Source organism: Furipterus horrens, unplaced genomic scaffold (genome assembly GCF_987537825.1).
Source record: "Furipterus horrens unplaced genomic scaffold, mFurHor1.1.pri manual_scaffold_2, whole genome shotgun sequence".
In the NCBI taxonomy this organism is placed as follows: domain Eukaryota; kingdom Metazoa; phylum Chordata; class Mammalia; order Chiroptera; family Furipteridae; genus Furipterus; species Furipterus horrens.
This window is the reverse complement of record NW_028327172.1, coordinates 59,913,419-59,931,290: the sequence shown is the minus strand read 5'-3', so window position 1 is coordinate 59,931,290 and position 17,872 is coordinate 59,913,419. Positions and strand designations below refer to the sequence as shown.

The 17,872-nt window shown below is 38.4% G+C and overlaps 1 protein-coding gene across 1 annotated transcript in view; it reads left to right on the top strand.

Moving 5' to 3' along the window:
• Positions 1-17,872, top strand: part of CCDC83 (coiled-coil domain containing 83) — a 58,883-nt gene that overhangs the window by 24,347 nt on the left and 16,664 nt on the right. Inside the window, exons 3-6 of the mRNA XM_090267811.1 lie at positions 2,586-2,748; positions 6,110-6,277; positions 15,032-15,123; positions 17,468-17,536. Of these exons, the coding sequence (XP_090123937.1) occupies positions 2,586-2,748; positions 6,110-6,277; positions 15,032-15,123; positions 17,468-17,536 (492 nt within the window). The remainder of the gene's footprint in view (positions 1-2,585; positions 2,749-6,109; positions 6,278-15,031; positions 15,124-17,467; positions 17,537-17,872) is intronic.

Below are 17,872 nucleotides of genomic sequence, written 5' to 3'. Positions count from 1 at the left end.
GGAGGGGTGCCTGGAGGAGGGGTGAGTGCTGGGCAAGCAGCATTGTTCCCTCTCAGACCCTTCCCCCACACACAGCCCCACAACATGGTGAAACAGGTTGCCCTGTACTGATGAATCCGTAAGGCTCTGCCCCTTACAATGTAACAGGAGTGACAGCTCTACCTAAGACACAGAGGCAAACAAACACAGGAGCCTGTCAAGATGAGGAGACAGAGAAGCATGTCCCAAAAGGGGGAACAGATCAAGGTTCCAGTTGGAGAACTAAGTGACTAGGAGATAGCCAAAAGATTCTCACAGGCTTGACAGATATCCTTGAGTACAGAAAACGCATAAGATAAGAAGTGAAGGCTATGCTAAATGAAACGAAGGAAAATCCACACAAAATGAATGATGAAGAGAAGAAAACAGTGGTTCAAATCAGTGATTTGGAACATAAGGAAGAAAAGAACAGTCAGCCAGTACAGAATCAGGAAACAAGAATTGAAAAGAATGAGGAGAGGCATGGGAACTTCTGGGACAACTTTAAACATGCCAACATCTGAATCATGGGGGTGCCAGAAGGAGAAGAGTAAGAGCAAGAAATTGAAAACTTATGTGAAAAAATAATGGAGGAAAACTTTTCAAATTTTGTGAAAGAAATAGACATACAAGTCCAGGAAGCACAGAAAGTGCCCGGGTGAGCTGGACCCAGAGGGGACCACACCAAGACACATCATGATTAAAATGCTAAAGGTGAAAGATAGAGAATCCTAAAAGCAGCAAGAGAGAAGCAGAGTTGCCTACAAAGGGTTGCCTATAAGACTATCAGCTGATTTCTCAAAAGACACTTTGCAGGCAAGAAGGGACTGGCAAGCAGTATTCAATGTGATGAAAAGCAAGGACCTACAACAAAGATTACTCTATCCAGCAAAGCTATCATTTAGAATGGAAGGGCAGATAAAGTGCTTCCCAGACAAGGTAGAGCTAAAACAGTTCATCATCACCAAGCCATTGTTATATGGAAGGGACTTACTTAAGAAAAAGAAGATTAAAACTATGAACAATAAAATGACAACAAACTCACAACTATCAACAACTGAATCTAAAAAATAAAAACAAAATCCAACTAAGCAAACCAGAATAGGAGCAGAATCATAGGTATGGGGATCATTTGGAGGTTTATCAGCTGGGAGGGGGAAAAGGAAGAAATGCAGAAATGGTGCAGGGATTAAGAAGCATAATTAGTTGATACAAATTAGACAGGGGAAGTTAAGAATAATATAGGAAATGGGTGGAGCCAAAGAACTTATATGCACGACCCTTGGACATGAACTAAGGGGGCTGATATTTCTGGAGGGAAGGGGGTTACTGGGCAGAGGAGAGCAAAGGGGAAAAAAAATTGGAACTACTGTAACAACATAATCAATAACATATACTTTTTTAAAAAAGCAGCAAGAGAGAAGAGGAGAATTACCTACAAAAGGGTACCTATAAGACTGTCAGCTGACTTCTCAAATGAGACTTTGTAGGCAAGAAGGGACTGGCAGGAAATATTCAAAATGAGGAAAATCAAGGACCTATAACCAAGATTACTCTATCCAGCAAAGCTACTATTCAGAATGGAAGGGCAGAGAAAGTGCTTTCCAGACAAGGTAAAGCTAAAGGAGTTTATCGTCACCAAGCCATTATTATATGCAAGGTTAAAGGGACTTATTTAAGAAAAAGGAGATCAAAACTATGAAAATTAAAATGAAAACAGTATCACAACTATCAACAACAGAGGCTAGGGAATGGAAACAAAGGCAAACTAAGCAGACAACTAGAGTGGGAACAGAATCATAGGTATGGGGAGCATGTGGGGGAGGTCAGCTGAGAGGGGGAAGAGGGGAAAGGGAGGGAAATGGGGCAAGAATTAAGAAGCATAGTAGGAGGATGCAGAGTGGACAGGGGATGTTAAGAAGAGCTTATATGCACGACCCATGGACATATTGGAGGAGGTGTTGCTGGTGGAGGGGAGCAAAGGGAAAAGAAATCGGGACAATTGTAACAACATAATTAATAAAACGTACAAAAAAAGAAAAGCTTGGATACATAGATGAAATAGCCACAGAGGAAATCCTGTCCATATACCAAGTATGAAGTATTAGAATGGCGAGTAGGCATCACCCTAAAATAAGAGAATTACGGTGATTTGTGAAAATAGAAAAGAATAATATAAATTCCACAAGACCAGTACTTTTTGTCTGTTTTGTTCACTTACATATTTCTAGTGTATAGATAACTATTTGGCTCCATAAATATTGACTAAATGAATGATGATTGCTGAAGAAGAATGTTGTTAAGCTGGAGGAAGTGACCTCCAAGGTCACTGGTAGATTAATAACACAATTTTTAAATGCAACTTTCTATCTAATGGTACTATGTTGATCAGTTTGATTTTGCTTTGTCGTCCATGTTCCATAAACTTTCAGAAATATTATCATATACCTTATTTCATTAAATATTTCTTTCTCACTTTGCGAGCCTCAATGTGTGACTCTATTTTGAGGAAAATCAGTGTAAATACTTCAGCAGATGTAGTTAACTACTGTTGATTTTCATGACAGAATAGACGCTTAAAGGATGAACAGCTTTGGCACATACGGAACTTACTAAAGGAACTGAGTGAAGAGAAGTCAGAAGAGTTGAAAGTTGTAACAAGAGAGGATGTTGAAACAGCAATGAAGGAGAAGTGGAAGTTTGAAAGAGACCAGAAACAAAACTTAAAAGGTGATTTATGAACTTAAAAAATTATCATAAAGCTGAATCAAGTTATTTCTTGAATGCATTATTTCTTCTGTTTCCTAATATGTTAAAAAGTCTGTGAATGTATTTCAGATGGCATCATTATTGCTGCAACTACAAACACATGTAGGTAAATGAGCAGGAGAGGGAAATAAAGCAGGCAGTGATACTGAAATCAAGTGAGGAGGAGGCGTAAGGGCAGTGATCAAAAACGAAGACACATGAACACCATCTGACTGTTCTACCCCATACGATATCCTGTTGGATACCACTCTGAACTCCTCATGGTGGGGATTGGTTCTTTCTTTTAAGAAATTCTCTTGTTTGGTGGCAGACTTGGGAATGATAGCACAAATATAACCATAAAGCTTCGCCAGCCCAATATTTCTATGGAGCTAAGCTCCCCACCCCCACCACCATTTAGATGGGGAGAGAGGGATTAGAATTGGGAAACGGCAGCTTGGAGGACATAGATAGAAATGACGCTGGGTGCAGAATGTGAAGGACCCAGAACATACTCTTGCCATGGACTTAGAAAATACCATGATTCTGGAGGTAAGTCACACACACAGTTTTGACACTTGCATTTTTTTAAAATTCCTATTTCTTTATCTCAAACTTGTTGCCGAGATTTCTAAAACCACTCTTTCCAGAACCCCTATAAATACCATTTCTGCTAGGAAGCTTGAAAACATGGCAAAGAGACTTGAGTGCTATCAGGGAGCAGAGCTAGAAACTGGAAGGCAAAACAAGGGACAAAATTTTCCTGAATTTATCCAATATTTCAGAGAGCCTCCTTATCCAAGCACTTTGCACAGAGCAGGCATTCCATTCATAGATGATTTGTTTTTTAAATGAAATAGCTACCAAAACCAAACATTATTCAGCAAACTTCATTTTTTAGGGTCTCCAAAACTGTTCTCACAAAGCTCCTCCTACCCAAGTCTCTTTACGGGCAACAGTGATGTCAGGAGGTAGCAGATACTGTATTGCGCAGGGTTCCTCTCCAGGAAAGTTTTAGTTATGTTTGGAAGGAATACATTAAATTCCCTTGAGGTGGGAGTGAGACCAAAACAGATACTACTCAGATATGCTCACTGAGCTGCCTTCAAATGGGAATGGGCCAATTAGTTGAGGTGTGCCTGTTTATGGTTTGGGCCCAGTCCCGGGTATGTATGTCATACAGGACTGGGGCCCAGAAGCAGAGTGGGACTGGGCATGCCTGTGGTCCAAGGAAGAAAGCAGCCCACAGACACCGAGGAAGCGAGGGAAAGGGAGAGAACAGCTGGGTCTGAAAAGGATTCCCGAGGCAGTTATTTTACATACCAGGCAGTCACTTGCAACTGGATTGGGTTTGAGGAGCAGCAGCCATACCATAATGTGGCAGCTGGTTTCAATGCAGTCCCATCCAGACCTACTGAATCAGAATCTGCATTTGACAAGGTCCTAGGAGATTCCTATGCAGAGTAAGGTTTGAGAAGTACTGATGTAACCTCTTTCTTCCAACTTTCGGTTAGGACTCATTCAGTTACAAGGATAAAAATCTAACCCAAACTAGCTTAAGTATAAAGAGGATAGTAATTTTTTTTTTTTTTTTTCATATAGTCAAACAGAAAACACAGGGTGACCCAGAGCTTCACCTGCTGTCAGGTCTCCACTTTTATTTTTCCCAATCCCCCTCTCCATCTCTTCTCCTCTTTCTCTTCTTCCTTCATTTTCCCCACCTCCTTTATCCCTCTTCTCCCTCTTCTCTCTCTCTCTTCCCCTTGAGAGCTGGCTCCTTTTACTAAGGCTCTTGTCCCCATAAGGTTGGAGTTCTAACACATAGACATTTCTGATCTTACATTCTTATAACCTCAAAATGGAGACAAGAGAGACATGTTTTCTACCAGTTTCAGTAAAAATATTTCTATGGAAGGACTCTGAGCATGTGCTTAGCTTGGGACACATGCTCACCCTTGGACTAATCTCTATGGTCAGGAGAAGGGGTCACTGTAATTGGCCTACATACAGAGTGGGCAAGTATAGGTTTACAGTTGTGAGTATGTGAAACCCAGAGTTTATTTTTGTATTAGTATTTATTAATTACTGTATAATTTTCCATACAACCCGTATTTGACAAGGAATAGGGAAAGTACGTTACTAAGCAGGAAGTGAAGAGAGGTTCTGGAAAAGTAGCGTAACAGCCACTACATCCATCTCTCTTCCAATATCTTCAGTGATGTCAAACAGCACGTCCCCAAAAGCCAAGTGTGGCACAGGGCTGAGACAGCAATGGTCTGCTCAAGTAAGAGGGCTGACCATCTGGGCTATAGTAGTTATTAATTGTTTAATGACAATAACAAGTGCCATTTATTGAGGGATTTTAAATCATAATCTTTTTTACATCTTTGGAAAAAGACATGTCTGGAATCCTTTTGGAGCTCTGGACTGAAGAATATCCCTCTGGCCTTATTGGAATGCTTCAGTCATTCCATAAGCATTCTCTAGGACCAACTAAACGCCAGACTCTTGCTAAGTGCCGATTTACAGAGTGAGTAAGATGTGGTATTGCCATCAAGGAGCTGTCAAACAAGATGGTGTGTGGCAGTAAGCCCAATAGCCATTCAATTCACTGCACCTGACTCTCAGTAATGCTTCCTTTTCCAAAATATTCAGCTGCATAATATTCAGCCTAAAGATTGAGCAGCATATCCTGTTTAGTAAGTGTTCCAGGGCAAATTGAAAGTTTACATGGTTGAGATAGGTCAATATTTGTACATATTTAATTAGGAAACTTATCTTTCACTCTGAAACCTTATAAGTGAGGGTGGGGGAAAGCATGTTGTTATGACTTCACATACTATCATTTCATACAAATGAACTTAGATGATGGACTCAAGCAACTTACTTATAGAAATGGTTGCCAAGGACTATGGAATAACATAAGGTGAAATCACTCTGCCCAGAGGCATAATGGCCTGAAAATGACAATTTACTAATAAAATGTAAATGTGACATAACATATTGTACAAGATAGGACCCTTATCAAGCTGTCACAGGAATAATTTAAACTTATGGGTTCCTAGGCATATAGCTTCATTGTCTATTATAGCCCTCACTCACAGCCCAAAACCACACATCAACTTTACAATTGGAATTTTTAATTTATTTAAAATTTGAATCATGAGGGATAGTTAAACAATAGCTTGAATGGTGTAGTGTTCCTTAAATTGTAGATATAAAATTAGATTTATGAGATAACAGCATTTTACTATCAGGCCCTAACTTCATAAAATCAGATTGCAACATATAATGATTGCAAGGACAGGAGAAATGATATGATGTTTTGATTTTTTTTCAACAGATATGCACTTGCAAATAAGCAATGCTGAGAAACTATTTCTTGAGAAACTCGGAGAGAAGGAATATTGGGAAGCGTACAAGAATGTAGGGAGTAAACAACATGCTAACCTCATTATCTCCTTACAAAATGACATCAATAAAGTTAAAGAGAATTCAGAGAAGATGTCAGGTCAGTTGCAACAAAGCTAGTTCAAGTTCAGTAAAAAACACTTTAGAAGGCAGGCATTTGATGGAAGGAAAAATAGGGTACTCCCTGAATCATTGTTTCTCTCTGCTGGGTCAGCACAAACAGCTTGAGTCCAAGGGCAAAGGTGGAGGGAGAAAATAGAGAAACTACCCCAGGACCACCATGAAACTGAGAAGGGGAAGTAAAGGGAGGAGAGGCAGGGTGGAGAAACTGACTTGAAGAAAGAAGTTTCATTCAACAGGTGGTGTCTGTGTGCTCCCACACCTGGGTCCTGGGACTGGGTTATATTAGAAATGAAATTCACCTGAGGCAAGCTAAAGCAACCTCAAGTGAATGCTAAGATGCGATCAGAAAACACTGGAGGATGAACATGAGATGGGAAAGGGAGAGGGTATGGAGCAGATGACATTAGGCGTGATGAAGCTTACCAGGACTAGTTCTGGGAACCATGAGGCCACCTGTCTGTCACTAACTAGCATAGTGGCTTAAAGGAACACCAGAGACTAGAGACAGGAAAGTCATAGGACAGAGCAAATGGGAGAAATCTGGCCTCAAAGAACATTGTGGGTGGATGACAGCTCTGAGCCCAGCTGGTGACGGTGCCCAGCCTTGCAGAAGGGTTCATGTGAGGTTGTTCCCATCACCCCCTGCTGAGGGCCTGTCCAGACACTCCACTTCTAGACCAATTTTCATATAAGTTTCTCAGCTCCAGGCCTCTGCGCAATAATGGTAGTGTAAATTTGGCCCCAAATTAGTCTGGGCTTGGAATTACACTTTTTCAAAAGGTTCTTCTCCCCAAAAGAAGAATACAGAGTGAAAAGTGACACGTAGTCCTCCCTCTACGTAAAACCACTATTACCAGTTTCTTATGTGGCCTTCAGAAATATTATATGTGCATAAACAAGCAGCATATTACAAATGTGATTTTCACATAACTAGATGGACAGCATTATAGATCACTTTGTATTAGTACTTTCTTCATTCTCCCAATGGCTACTTTGTTTTGTTGTAGTGTAATTTTTTTAACCAATCCCCTACTCATAAGCATTTAGGTTGTTCACTGTCTTTTACTCTTACAAATAAGCTGCAATGAATAGCCTTATACATATCTCATTTTGCTGTGATGACTATCCTTACATTCATATAATTTCATTGATGTGTATCTCTAAAGAGAAATGGCTGGCCCAAACAGCCCATTTAATTTTCTTTTGATAGGCCTGGCCCTCCATAGAGGTTGTACTAAGTTTGCCTGAGGAAGCCCATTTTCCCACATCTTTAACAACAGAGGATATTACCCAACTTTTTGTTCTTTGTCAGCCTTAAAAGTAGAAAACTGTATCCCACTGTAGCTTTAATTTACATTTCTCTTATTATAAGCACCAGTGAGTATCTTCTCATAAGTTCAAGAATTATGTGAATTTTCTTTCATGTGAACCATCTGTTTACACCCTTTGCCCACGTTTCCAGTGTTGTGGAACACTACATTGTAAGGAAATTAGCTCTTCAACAGTGATATAAGGTACAAATGTTTTTCCCACTCATCATTAGTCTTTTGTTGTGGGATGTATGAAAGAGAAAATTTTGTAGTCTTATATTTAAATTTTTGACTTGTTTTTTTGTGAAGTAGGAAACCAATTTTATTTTTTGCCAGATGGTTTTCCAGTTGTCCAAGCACCATTTATCAACTAATCCATTTTTACTCTACTGATCTGAGATGCTTACTCTATCTACCTTAATTTCCCATGTGTATTTGGATATCTTTAAATAATTTCTATTCTGTTCCATTGATCTATGTATTTGTGTACCAGTACCATACTTTTAAAATAGTTATTGTTCTGGTATGTTTAAGATGTTTTAAAATATTATCCAATTTCTTTATTTTATATTTTTAAAGTAGAAAGAGTGATCTTTTCATATAAACTCAACCCATTATCTTTCTTTAACATTAATTTTATTATTGACAACTGTTACAGATGCCCTTAGTATCTCCTGCTTTGCCCACCTCCACCCAGCCCCCACCCTTAACCCATTATTTGCACTAGACATTTGGATGATCTGTTTCAGCTAAAAATTTTCATGCTGTTGTATCCAACTCTGGGGTGGTGGTAATAACATTTATATACTGAAATATTATATTTGCTGGTTGTGCCTCAGTTTATAGCCAACTTTTGGTATCATGGGAAAATGGATGTAATGGGTGTATCTTATTTGCCATTAGTTTCTCCTAACAACGAAGCAGCAGCTCTTCCCAAAGTGTTAAAGCACTTTGCGGGCCACAAACTGAACATGGTGAATATGAGGAGGACTCCTAAATCCATTTGTCTAAAGCCTTACTACCATCCTCCTCTCTTCTTCTCCCACCTCCCCTATTCTTCCGTGATTTCTCTGGAAATCTCCCAAACCCATGATTATGGGGTTCATATTAGTTAGACTGCTTCACTTGCAAGGAACAAGTATTTCAGGAAAAAAAAGGGTTTCTTTAAAGTGAAACAGGATATTAAAATGAAACTTCTTAAGTCTCACTTTAAACTGGGGTTAATGGCTTTCAGAGTAAAGTGAGATACCACTATGCAAGCCTGCAATATGATGAGACAGAAAAATGGTTCCATACCTCCAACCACTGAATTCCGGTCTATAAAAGAAGTTGGAGAGATCAAGAAAAGACGATTAGAAATTATGGGGGGATAGTTTTTTCAAAGAGCTCTTGGTGTGCTATGAGTTCTACACTGCTCCCCAAAGGGGCAGGTGAAGATAATTCCTCTTTCACCTCAAATCAAGATGGAAAGTTTTAAAGGAATTTCCTCAGATTGTTTGATATGTGTCCCCTCCAGTTTAGGGGACATTCAGATTTATTTTATGACTCAATCCTGAGATATCTAAGGGATATGTGGCTAACTAACAGTTCTGACAACAGCAAAGAAGAGGTGGCTGCAGCTCTGGCCTAGGCCATGTCTCAGTCCATTTGGGCTGCTATAACAAAGTACTGTGGACAAGGTGGCTTATAAAAAACAGAAACTTATCTCTCACAGTTCTCGAGGCTGGAAAGTCCAGATCAAGGTGCCTACAGATTCAGTGTCTGGTGAGAGAACCCACTTCTGAGTTCATAGGTGGCCAGCATTTCACTGACTCTTCACATGGTGGAAGGGGCAAGGGAGATCTCTGGGCTGTCTTTTATAAGGGCACTAATCCCAGTCATGCAGGCTCCATCCTCCTGACCTAATAACCTTTCAAAGGCCCCACCTTGAAATACTATCACACTGGGGACTAGGTTTCAACATAAGAATTTGGGGGGAACACAAGCATTTAGTCTGTAGCAGCCTGCACTCCCAGAATTTGTTGTGGCAAAGGGTGAAGGAGTGTCTCCTGTGGATCTGTTGTGAGAGAGAGTGGCTATTCAGTCCTGCTAAGGGCTGACTAGAGAGGGGCCGGTGCCCCAACAGAGACATTGGAGCCTGTATGTGAGGGAAGGAGGAGGAGATTGAGAGCCAGAGGCCAAAAGCAAAGTCTTCAAGGACAGTACAGCCCTGCATGAAGGAAATGCAGGTCAAATATAACTAGCAATGGGGAAGGTGGTCCTCTGAAAAATTACAGCAATACCCCACGAGAGGAGGAACCAACCTTAAGTGCCAACTAGGACCAGAAAGTGAAATGTTAGCTTGGGGTAGCATCAGTCAGTGAGAGCCTTCTTGTCCCTTCCCATGCTTTAGCTAGAAGGAAACATGGTCAGTGATTATTTTGGACATGGTTCTTTCTCTTAATTAAAAGGAAAGGAAACCTTAGATTAGGCCCAGGAATAGATAAAGTGTGAGATTATTACCAGTCATTAGATATTTGAGTCACAGATCATTTTTACTTTGTCCTTCACCAGGCGCACAAGACAGGGACCCACAAAAGTCCTTTGTACACCAGTAGTGAGTTAAAAGACATAGGTTCAGGACCACTTACAAAAAAGTAACTTTACTTCTTTGAATATCCATTTCTTCATCTGTAAATGAGAGTCCCTCAGTGACCTCCAAGAGAACTTACGTTTCCAGCACCTGTTTTCTACACCTTATCTAACCCTTACAAGTTCCTTTGAGTTAGACATCACCATGCCAGTTTAAATATGAGGAAACAAGAGGCCCAGAAAGTTAACCACCTTGACAAAACTCACAAGCTTAGTAAATAGTGGTAATGAGATTTGAACCCATGTGTCTGACACCAAATCAATATGCTTCAAATAGTCCTCCTAGGTCTGTGATTCAGTGAGGTAAAGATGACTCTCTTATGTACACTGTGCCTGAGAAATTGCTACATGGCTACAATTGCCACCAGCTCTTGCTCAGTTTTTTCCAGATGGGGCTGAAAGGAGGCCACCACCACAGGAGAGGATCAGCACAGTAAAGCTGTATGACACCAGAAGTATGTGAAGAGTAGACAGCAAACTCCCAAAAAGCTGTGAAGGAGTAAACCAAAGCAGATCTAGACACAATAAAGGGGAACAATGCAAGACAAGCTTCAGCCAGGGCGGTTTGGTGGTCAGCTTCTGAGAAGTGACCACATTAAACCAGGCATCTGGGCAGCTAAGAGTCTAATGGCACAAGGTCATAATCTCCCAAGCTCCCACTTGCAATGTCTCAAACTTTTATAAGAAGGAGACTTTTACAAACTCTCAGTTTCTTTGGCTGTATTCACAAATGAATGGTTAATAGTTGTTACCTGAAACATCATCTGAATAACAAAGAATAACAATGAGATTTTGACATCCTCTTTTGTGCTGGTACTCTGATTTTCAGAAGAAAAACAGTCCATACAATTTATATGGAATCTGAAACAGAGTTGAATGTTATTATTGCTTTTTCAGTATGAAATTGGCAATTGAGAGAGTTACACCTTTAGTCAGAGAATATTTGGTCATTATTTATGATTTACAGCAAGAGTCAATATTTCATGTTATCAAGCTCCAGGTTTTATGATTTCTTTTAGATGCTAAGAATGTAAAATTTATTACATCTAACTTCCTGATACATTGCAACTTTTAGACTGATTTTTGTATTTTGTTGGAGAGAAGTTTCAGATAATACCCAACATTAGTCTAGTTGTCTACATCCTGAATTGAAAAAGAAATTTTATCAGAAATGAGGTTGGAATGATTAATATATTCAAGCAATGACTTAGAATGAATAAGAATAATATGGGTTATAGAGATGAGCATATGTAGGCTGGAAAAATGAAGACTTCAATTTTCTTATTCTTCAGATGTCAAGCTAGACTAGTCCCTATAATCTCATGAACTCCCTTGTTTATAAACCATTGCCTCAGTCACACACTTAATTCAACTCCATTAGAGGCAGAAACTGACCATTCTTGCTCCTTTCTGGCCACTACACAGGTTGGGGAGTTCTCCCTTTCTCCCTTTTTATTTCCCCTTCTCCTCCTTAGTCAAGTTTCCCCTGAAAGTTGCTATCATTTGCTGCGGCTACCCTGTGCTGAAATGTCAGACCACTGCTGTCAAAGACTTGCAGTTTGCCAAACTTAATTTTCTTCAAAACATTTTTAATATCCATTGTGTCCCAGGGACTGCAGTAATAGAAAGATATGGAAGCACATACTGTGTTCATGAGTAGGAAGAATTAACACATTAAAATGTCCATACTACCCAAAGCAATCTACAGATTCAGCACAATTCCTATCAAGATACCAATGATGTATTTCACAAAACTAGACCAAGTATTTCAAAAACTTATATGGAATCACAAAAAGCCATAAATAGCAACAGCAATCCAGAGAAAGAAGAACAAAATTGGAGGAATAATGCTACCTAATATCAAGCTATACTACAAGGCCATAGTAATCAAAACAGCATGGTACTGGCATAAGAACAGACACATAGAACAATGGAACAGAATAGAGAGCCCAGAAATAAACCCACACCTTTGTAGCCAATTAATATTTGACAGAGGAAACGAGCACATACAATGGGCTAAAGATAGTTTATTGAATAAATGGTGTTGGGAAAATTGGACAGATACATGCAAAAAAAATGAAATTAGACCATCTTTCTATACCACACACAAGAAGAAATTCAAAATGGATTAAAGACTTAAATGTCAGGCCTGAAACTATAAAATTCCTAGAAGAAAACATAGGCAGTAAAATCTCAGACATCATTCATAGCAATATTTTATCTGATGTATCTCCTTGGGCAACAGAACCAAAAGAAAAAAATAAACAAAAGGGACTACATCAAGCTAAAAAGGTTTTGCACAGCAAAGGAAACCATTAACAAAATAAAAAGACAACCCACTGAATGGGAGAACATATTTGCCAATACACCTGATAAGGGATTAATATTTAAAATTTATAAAGAACTTATAAAACTCAACACCAAAAAAACATACAACCTGATTTAAAAGTGGGCAAAGGAACACCTGAATAGACTCTTCTCCAAAGAGGACATACAGATAGGCAACAGACACATGAAAAGATGCTCAATGTCACTAATCATCAGAGAAATGCAAATTAAAACCATGCCTGTTAGAATGGCTATCATCAATAAACCAACAAGCAATAAATACTGGGGAGAATGTGGAGAAAAGGGAACCCTTGTGCACTGTTGGTGGGAATGCAGACTGGTGCAGCCACTGTGGAAAGCAGTGTGGAATTTCCTGAAAAAAATAAAAATAGAACTGTCTTATAACCCAGCAATTCCACTTCTGGGAATTTATCTGAAAAAACCCAAAACACTAAGTTGGAAGAATATAAAAACCCCTATGTTCATTGCAGCGTTATTTACAATTGATAAGATAAGAAGGCAGCCCAAGTGTCCATCAGTAGATGAGTGGATAAAACAACTATGGGACATTTACACAATGGAATACTTCCTGGCTGTAAAAAAAAAAAACAAAAACCCTTTGTGGCAGCATGAAGGGACATGGAGAACATTATGCTAAGTGAAATAAGCCCGTCAGCGAAAGACAAGTACCATATGATTTCACTTATATGTGGAAGCTAATGAACAAACTGAACTAACAAGCAACATAGACACAGACTCATAGAGAGCAGATGATAGCTCTGCGGCTGGTGGGCAGTTAGAGGTTAGAGGGATTGAGCAAAAAGGAAAAAGGACTTGAGGACACAAACAGTGTGGTGATTGCAGAGAGGAGGAGGTATAAGGGGAATAGAAGGTAATGGAAACAATACAATAAAGAAAGGAAGATATGGAAGAGAAGTTTCTGCACTCTGCTTTCACAGCTTTCATCTACTACAAGAAGCAGTTGTGCCAGTACGAAGGACAGACGAGGCTGAATAACTGCTGCCTAGCTCCTCGGCCCCCTCTCCAGAGCCTTAGTTTGGATCCAAATTATTGAAAGACCAAACCTGCAGATCTCCTTCTCTGTAGCTGAAGATCCCTGAGAGTTCTACTTTGACTAACTTGATCTATGGAGAAAACTTTCCCTTTGAAACTATGTCCTAAGTGACAGTTAGGTTCCACACGACTATTGGTATTGTACAAATACTATTATTTAGTTACAGAATAAATTAAATGGGTCTCTGTGGACCAGTCCAGAAATCCAGCAACTGTAATTGTCAACATCATTTATGTGGGAAATATTTTCTGACTTCCAAATACTTATCCTTCAGGTATTATAAATATAACATAGATGTTATCATTAAACAAAACTACTGTGATTGTTCTCAGATTTGGAGTAGCACAGTTCCCTCCTATTGCACATTATTGACTTAGTCTCTTTATTTGATCTTTGCTCAAAAGTTACCTCCTCAAAAAAGCTTTCTCTGACCACCCTATATAGAGAATTTAATTTTTCTTCCTCACACACAACTCCACCTGAAATATTTATTTGCTTGTTTATGTATTTATGGTCTGACTTCCCCACTAGAATGTACATGTCATAAAGGCAGGGGTTTGTCTCCTATCTGGAGATACTATTAGTGCCTTAAATAGTGTCGTGTACATCAAAAAAGCTTGGTGATGACTTATTTTATAAAACAATGAACCAACTGGACTGATTTATCCAGCTTTACTTCTCTCTACTCTGTAAAGCAGCCTTCATGTTACTGCGCCTCACTTTCCTTAAACAAGGGGGTCGATTACATGATCTCTAAGCAACTTTCAAAGTCTAAAGTTTTATATTCCTTTGCTCTCTCAATTCTGACATTTATGACCTAAGAAAGTCCAGAGACGTCCAGAGAATCTGCACTTCTTCATCTCCATCCTCTTTCTTCTTCTGATCCTAACTCAGAATCAAGTCTACTGACTTTCACAGCCCTACTACCATTCTCTCTTGTCATTTTGTCTTTCCTGCCCCAGGAAACGCATGCCAGAATAGTGGAAAGTTAGTTAGATGAAGTCAGAGGTAGAGGATGCTACTCAAGCAGGTGATCAAAACTTCTCCATATTTCTGTTGTGGAATAAGCAATTGTGTGATATGAAGGGTAGACAGCCACATAGGTACTAACAAATTGGAAACTTCCCCTTTGGAGACACAGTCCTTTGAAAGTACAAATATTCTTGGGAGAGGTCATCTTAAGCTAATTCACACTAAGGTGTTAGAAAATTATTGGGGCATTTCTGCTAGTTGCAGGTACTGGATGCTTCAGTAAATATGTACCCTGAAAATTCAGGGAAAAAATGTGCAGAAAAGGAGAGGTGAAGATCATGGAAGATAACATTTTCTAACATTGTAGTTTTACCTAGAATCAGTTTCATTACAGCTTCTACTTTTCTTTTTAAAGAACAGTATAAGGTCACTCTAGAAGATGCTAGAAAGAGAATAATCAGAGAGACTTTGTTGCAACTGAACCAAAAGAAGGAATGGGCCACAGAGGTATATTTCAATTTTCTTATTTAAAAAATAAACAAGAAAACTTTTCCTTATTTTTTCTTGTGGTATATTATAATAGTTACAAACTTGGGACCTTATGTTGGGAGTCTGAATTTAATTATAACTCTACCATTTACTGAGTATATACTTGACTTTTCTGGGCGTCAGTTTTTAAATCTATAAAAAGGGGACAATAATATTATTTACCTTGAAAGAATAATAAGGATTGAATGAGATGACTTAAGTAGCATAGTGCCTCATAAGGAACATGAGCTGAGTAAATATTATTCATTTATTTTTAAGTATAATAACAATGGCTACAAAAATTATTAAATAAAGTTGTGGATGAATTATAGAATGAAATATAATTTCTCTAAAAAGTAGTTTCTTACATAGCCAAACCTAAGAGAGTATACTTTACATTGCTGGAGCTTTAACATTTTAGAATATAAAAAAATATTTGAGATATAATTTCTAATCTGATGTTTTCTAATTTCTTTGTTTTGCAAAAATATCTGACTCTTTTTCTTTTTTTTTTCACTGTCCTTCTGTCCTCAAAATGTCTCCAAAATCAGTGAGGTCCCCACTGAGACTGTCTTTTCATCTGGAACATTCCATCTTCAGAATCATAAATGTCTGGTCTTTTCTAGAGTTTTCCACTGAATTTCAGTTGCAACTGTTTGTTGCTTCCCTGTTGGTTCAGTTGTTTTTACTGATTTATAAAAATACAGAGGATTATGAAAAACTGACCAATGGTTTGTCTGCCCATGCAATCAGCCACCTTGTGACTGAATATGACAAGATGGTGAAATCAACAATTAAGTGATAACCATAGTTAAGATAATTAAAAATGTATATGTAGATCAAATATGCTTTAAGTATACATGGTCAGTATGTAATGAGGACTGTTTTGCTCTTCCTAGTGTTATATATTTAAATCTCTCAACAATTCTATAAAGGAGGGATTTGCTAATGAGAAGACAGAGGCACAGAAAAATTTTGTGACTTGCCCAGAGCAAGTGGCAGAATCAAGGTTCAATTCAAGATGTCTCCTTGAGATCACTGCTCTTACTCATTACACTGTACATTTTCTTCTCTCTACATAACCAAACACCCACACACGCGAACAAATTTTCCTCATTTAACCTGGCTATTTCAGCATATAGTTTAATAACCTATAATCCACTATTGCACAACCGTGACTACATATTGGAATCACCTGAGGAATTTGTCCCACTCAGAGAGATGCTCAAGTAATAGGCCTGGGATGTTGCCTTGGCTTCTGGATTTTTCAAAGTGCTCAGGAGATTCTCATGTGTGGTCCAAGTTGAAAACCAGTACTCCATTGTTAGTGAACTAAGCCATTAGCCAAATAACTTCAGCTATTAGCTTCTTCGTATTTTTGTCCAAATGAAATTCTATGTTTGAAGGAACTTTAGAAGTATCAGTCATAGCTGGAGTATAAAAGTTCCCGGTTCCTACGAAATGTGAGTCCACAGTCAGTTTAATTAGCACAGTTTAAAGAAAAAAATTTTATTGCAAATCTTCCAACTCTAAGAGATAAATTTACCCTTACCATATTTTTAAATTATTTTTGTCCATGTTTATGAACTAGAAGATTTTTCCTAATTTCTCTTCTTTTTGGTGCACGCTTCAGTTGCTGAATATTGAATTTGTAACTGGTGTCCATATAAAAGTACCTCACAAATAAATATGATTTGTCACCCACTATAAAGTTCCTTTGGGTGAAACTGTAAATATCCAAATAATTTAAAAAATGAATTTACATTTTATGTACCTACTAAGTAAGGCTTTTCCTGTTTTCTTTACCTAAAATGCCTTTCTGCAAGAGACTGTCTAGCTATAGCTTGCCACCCTGAAATTACTTTATGTTAAGTCTGTAAATATACACTATTGTTATTACTGACATGCAGAAATCTTTCACATTAGAAAGGTAGTAATGTAATTATTCATGCTTTTGCTATATGTTGGATTATGTCTTTGACCATAACTTTAAGAATGTTTGATCACCATCTTAACTGTGGATCAGATCACTTATCGATTTGATTTCACCATGGCAGTCAGACTCAGTCACAATAGAGGCTAAATTGACTGGACAGCCATTGTCCAGTTCTTCAAATCGCCTGTATTCAGCAGCGTAAATCAGTAAAAACAATACAGTAATAAAGAAAGAACAGTTGAACCAAAAGTTCTTAGGTACGTTTCCAAAGTATTTGCAAAACATAATTTAAAATGAACACTCAGATAAGTCGCTTGTGTATCATCATTGCTAAAATTGTGAGTTGCAACATGGCAACTCTTTCTTAATAGAGAAACTTTCTTTTAGAACGCTGTAAAGTTCATTGACAAGGGCAGCTGTCGAGAGATCTGGGAGAATGACTGGCTGAAAAAAGAAGTAAGTGGAATTTTTAAAAACAATTTCTTCTCATTTTTTTGAACTGGAAATGACTTTTATCTGTCACCTGAAGTCATGGAGAAAACATGGAACTGTCACTGACTGAGATAAAATAAAATTCAAGTGGAGTCTTAATCTTATTACAAGCTGTTACTCAATGAATACCATAACTAATTTCAGTAATAACCAGAAATCACTTTTGGCATCACAATTCACAAAATATAGTCAAATGTACAAAGCTTCTGTATGCTCTAAAATTGATCTGGTCTTCCTCAGAACTCAATTCCCCTCTAACTGAGGGCAGCAAGACTGATGGATCATTCTGCCCTCATTGTC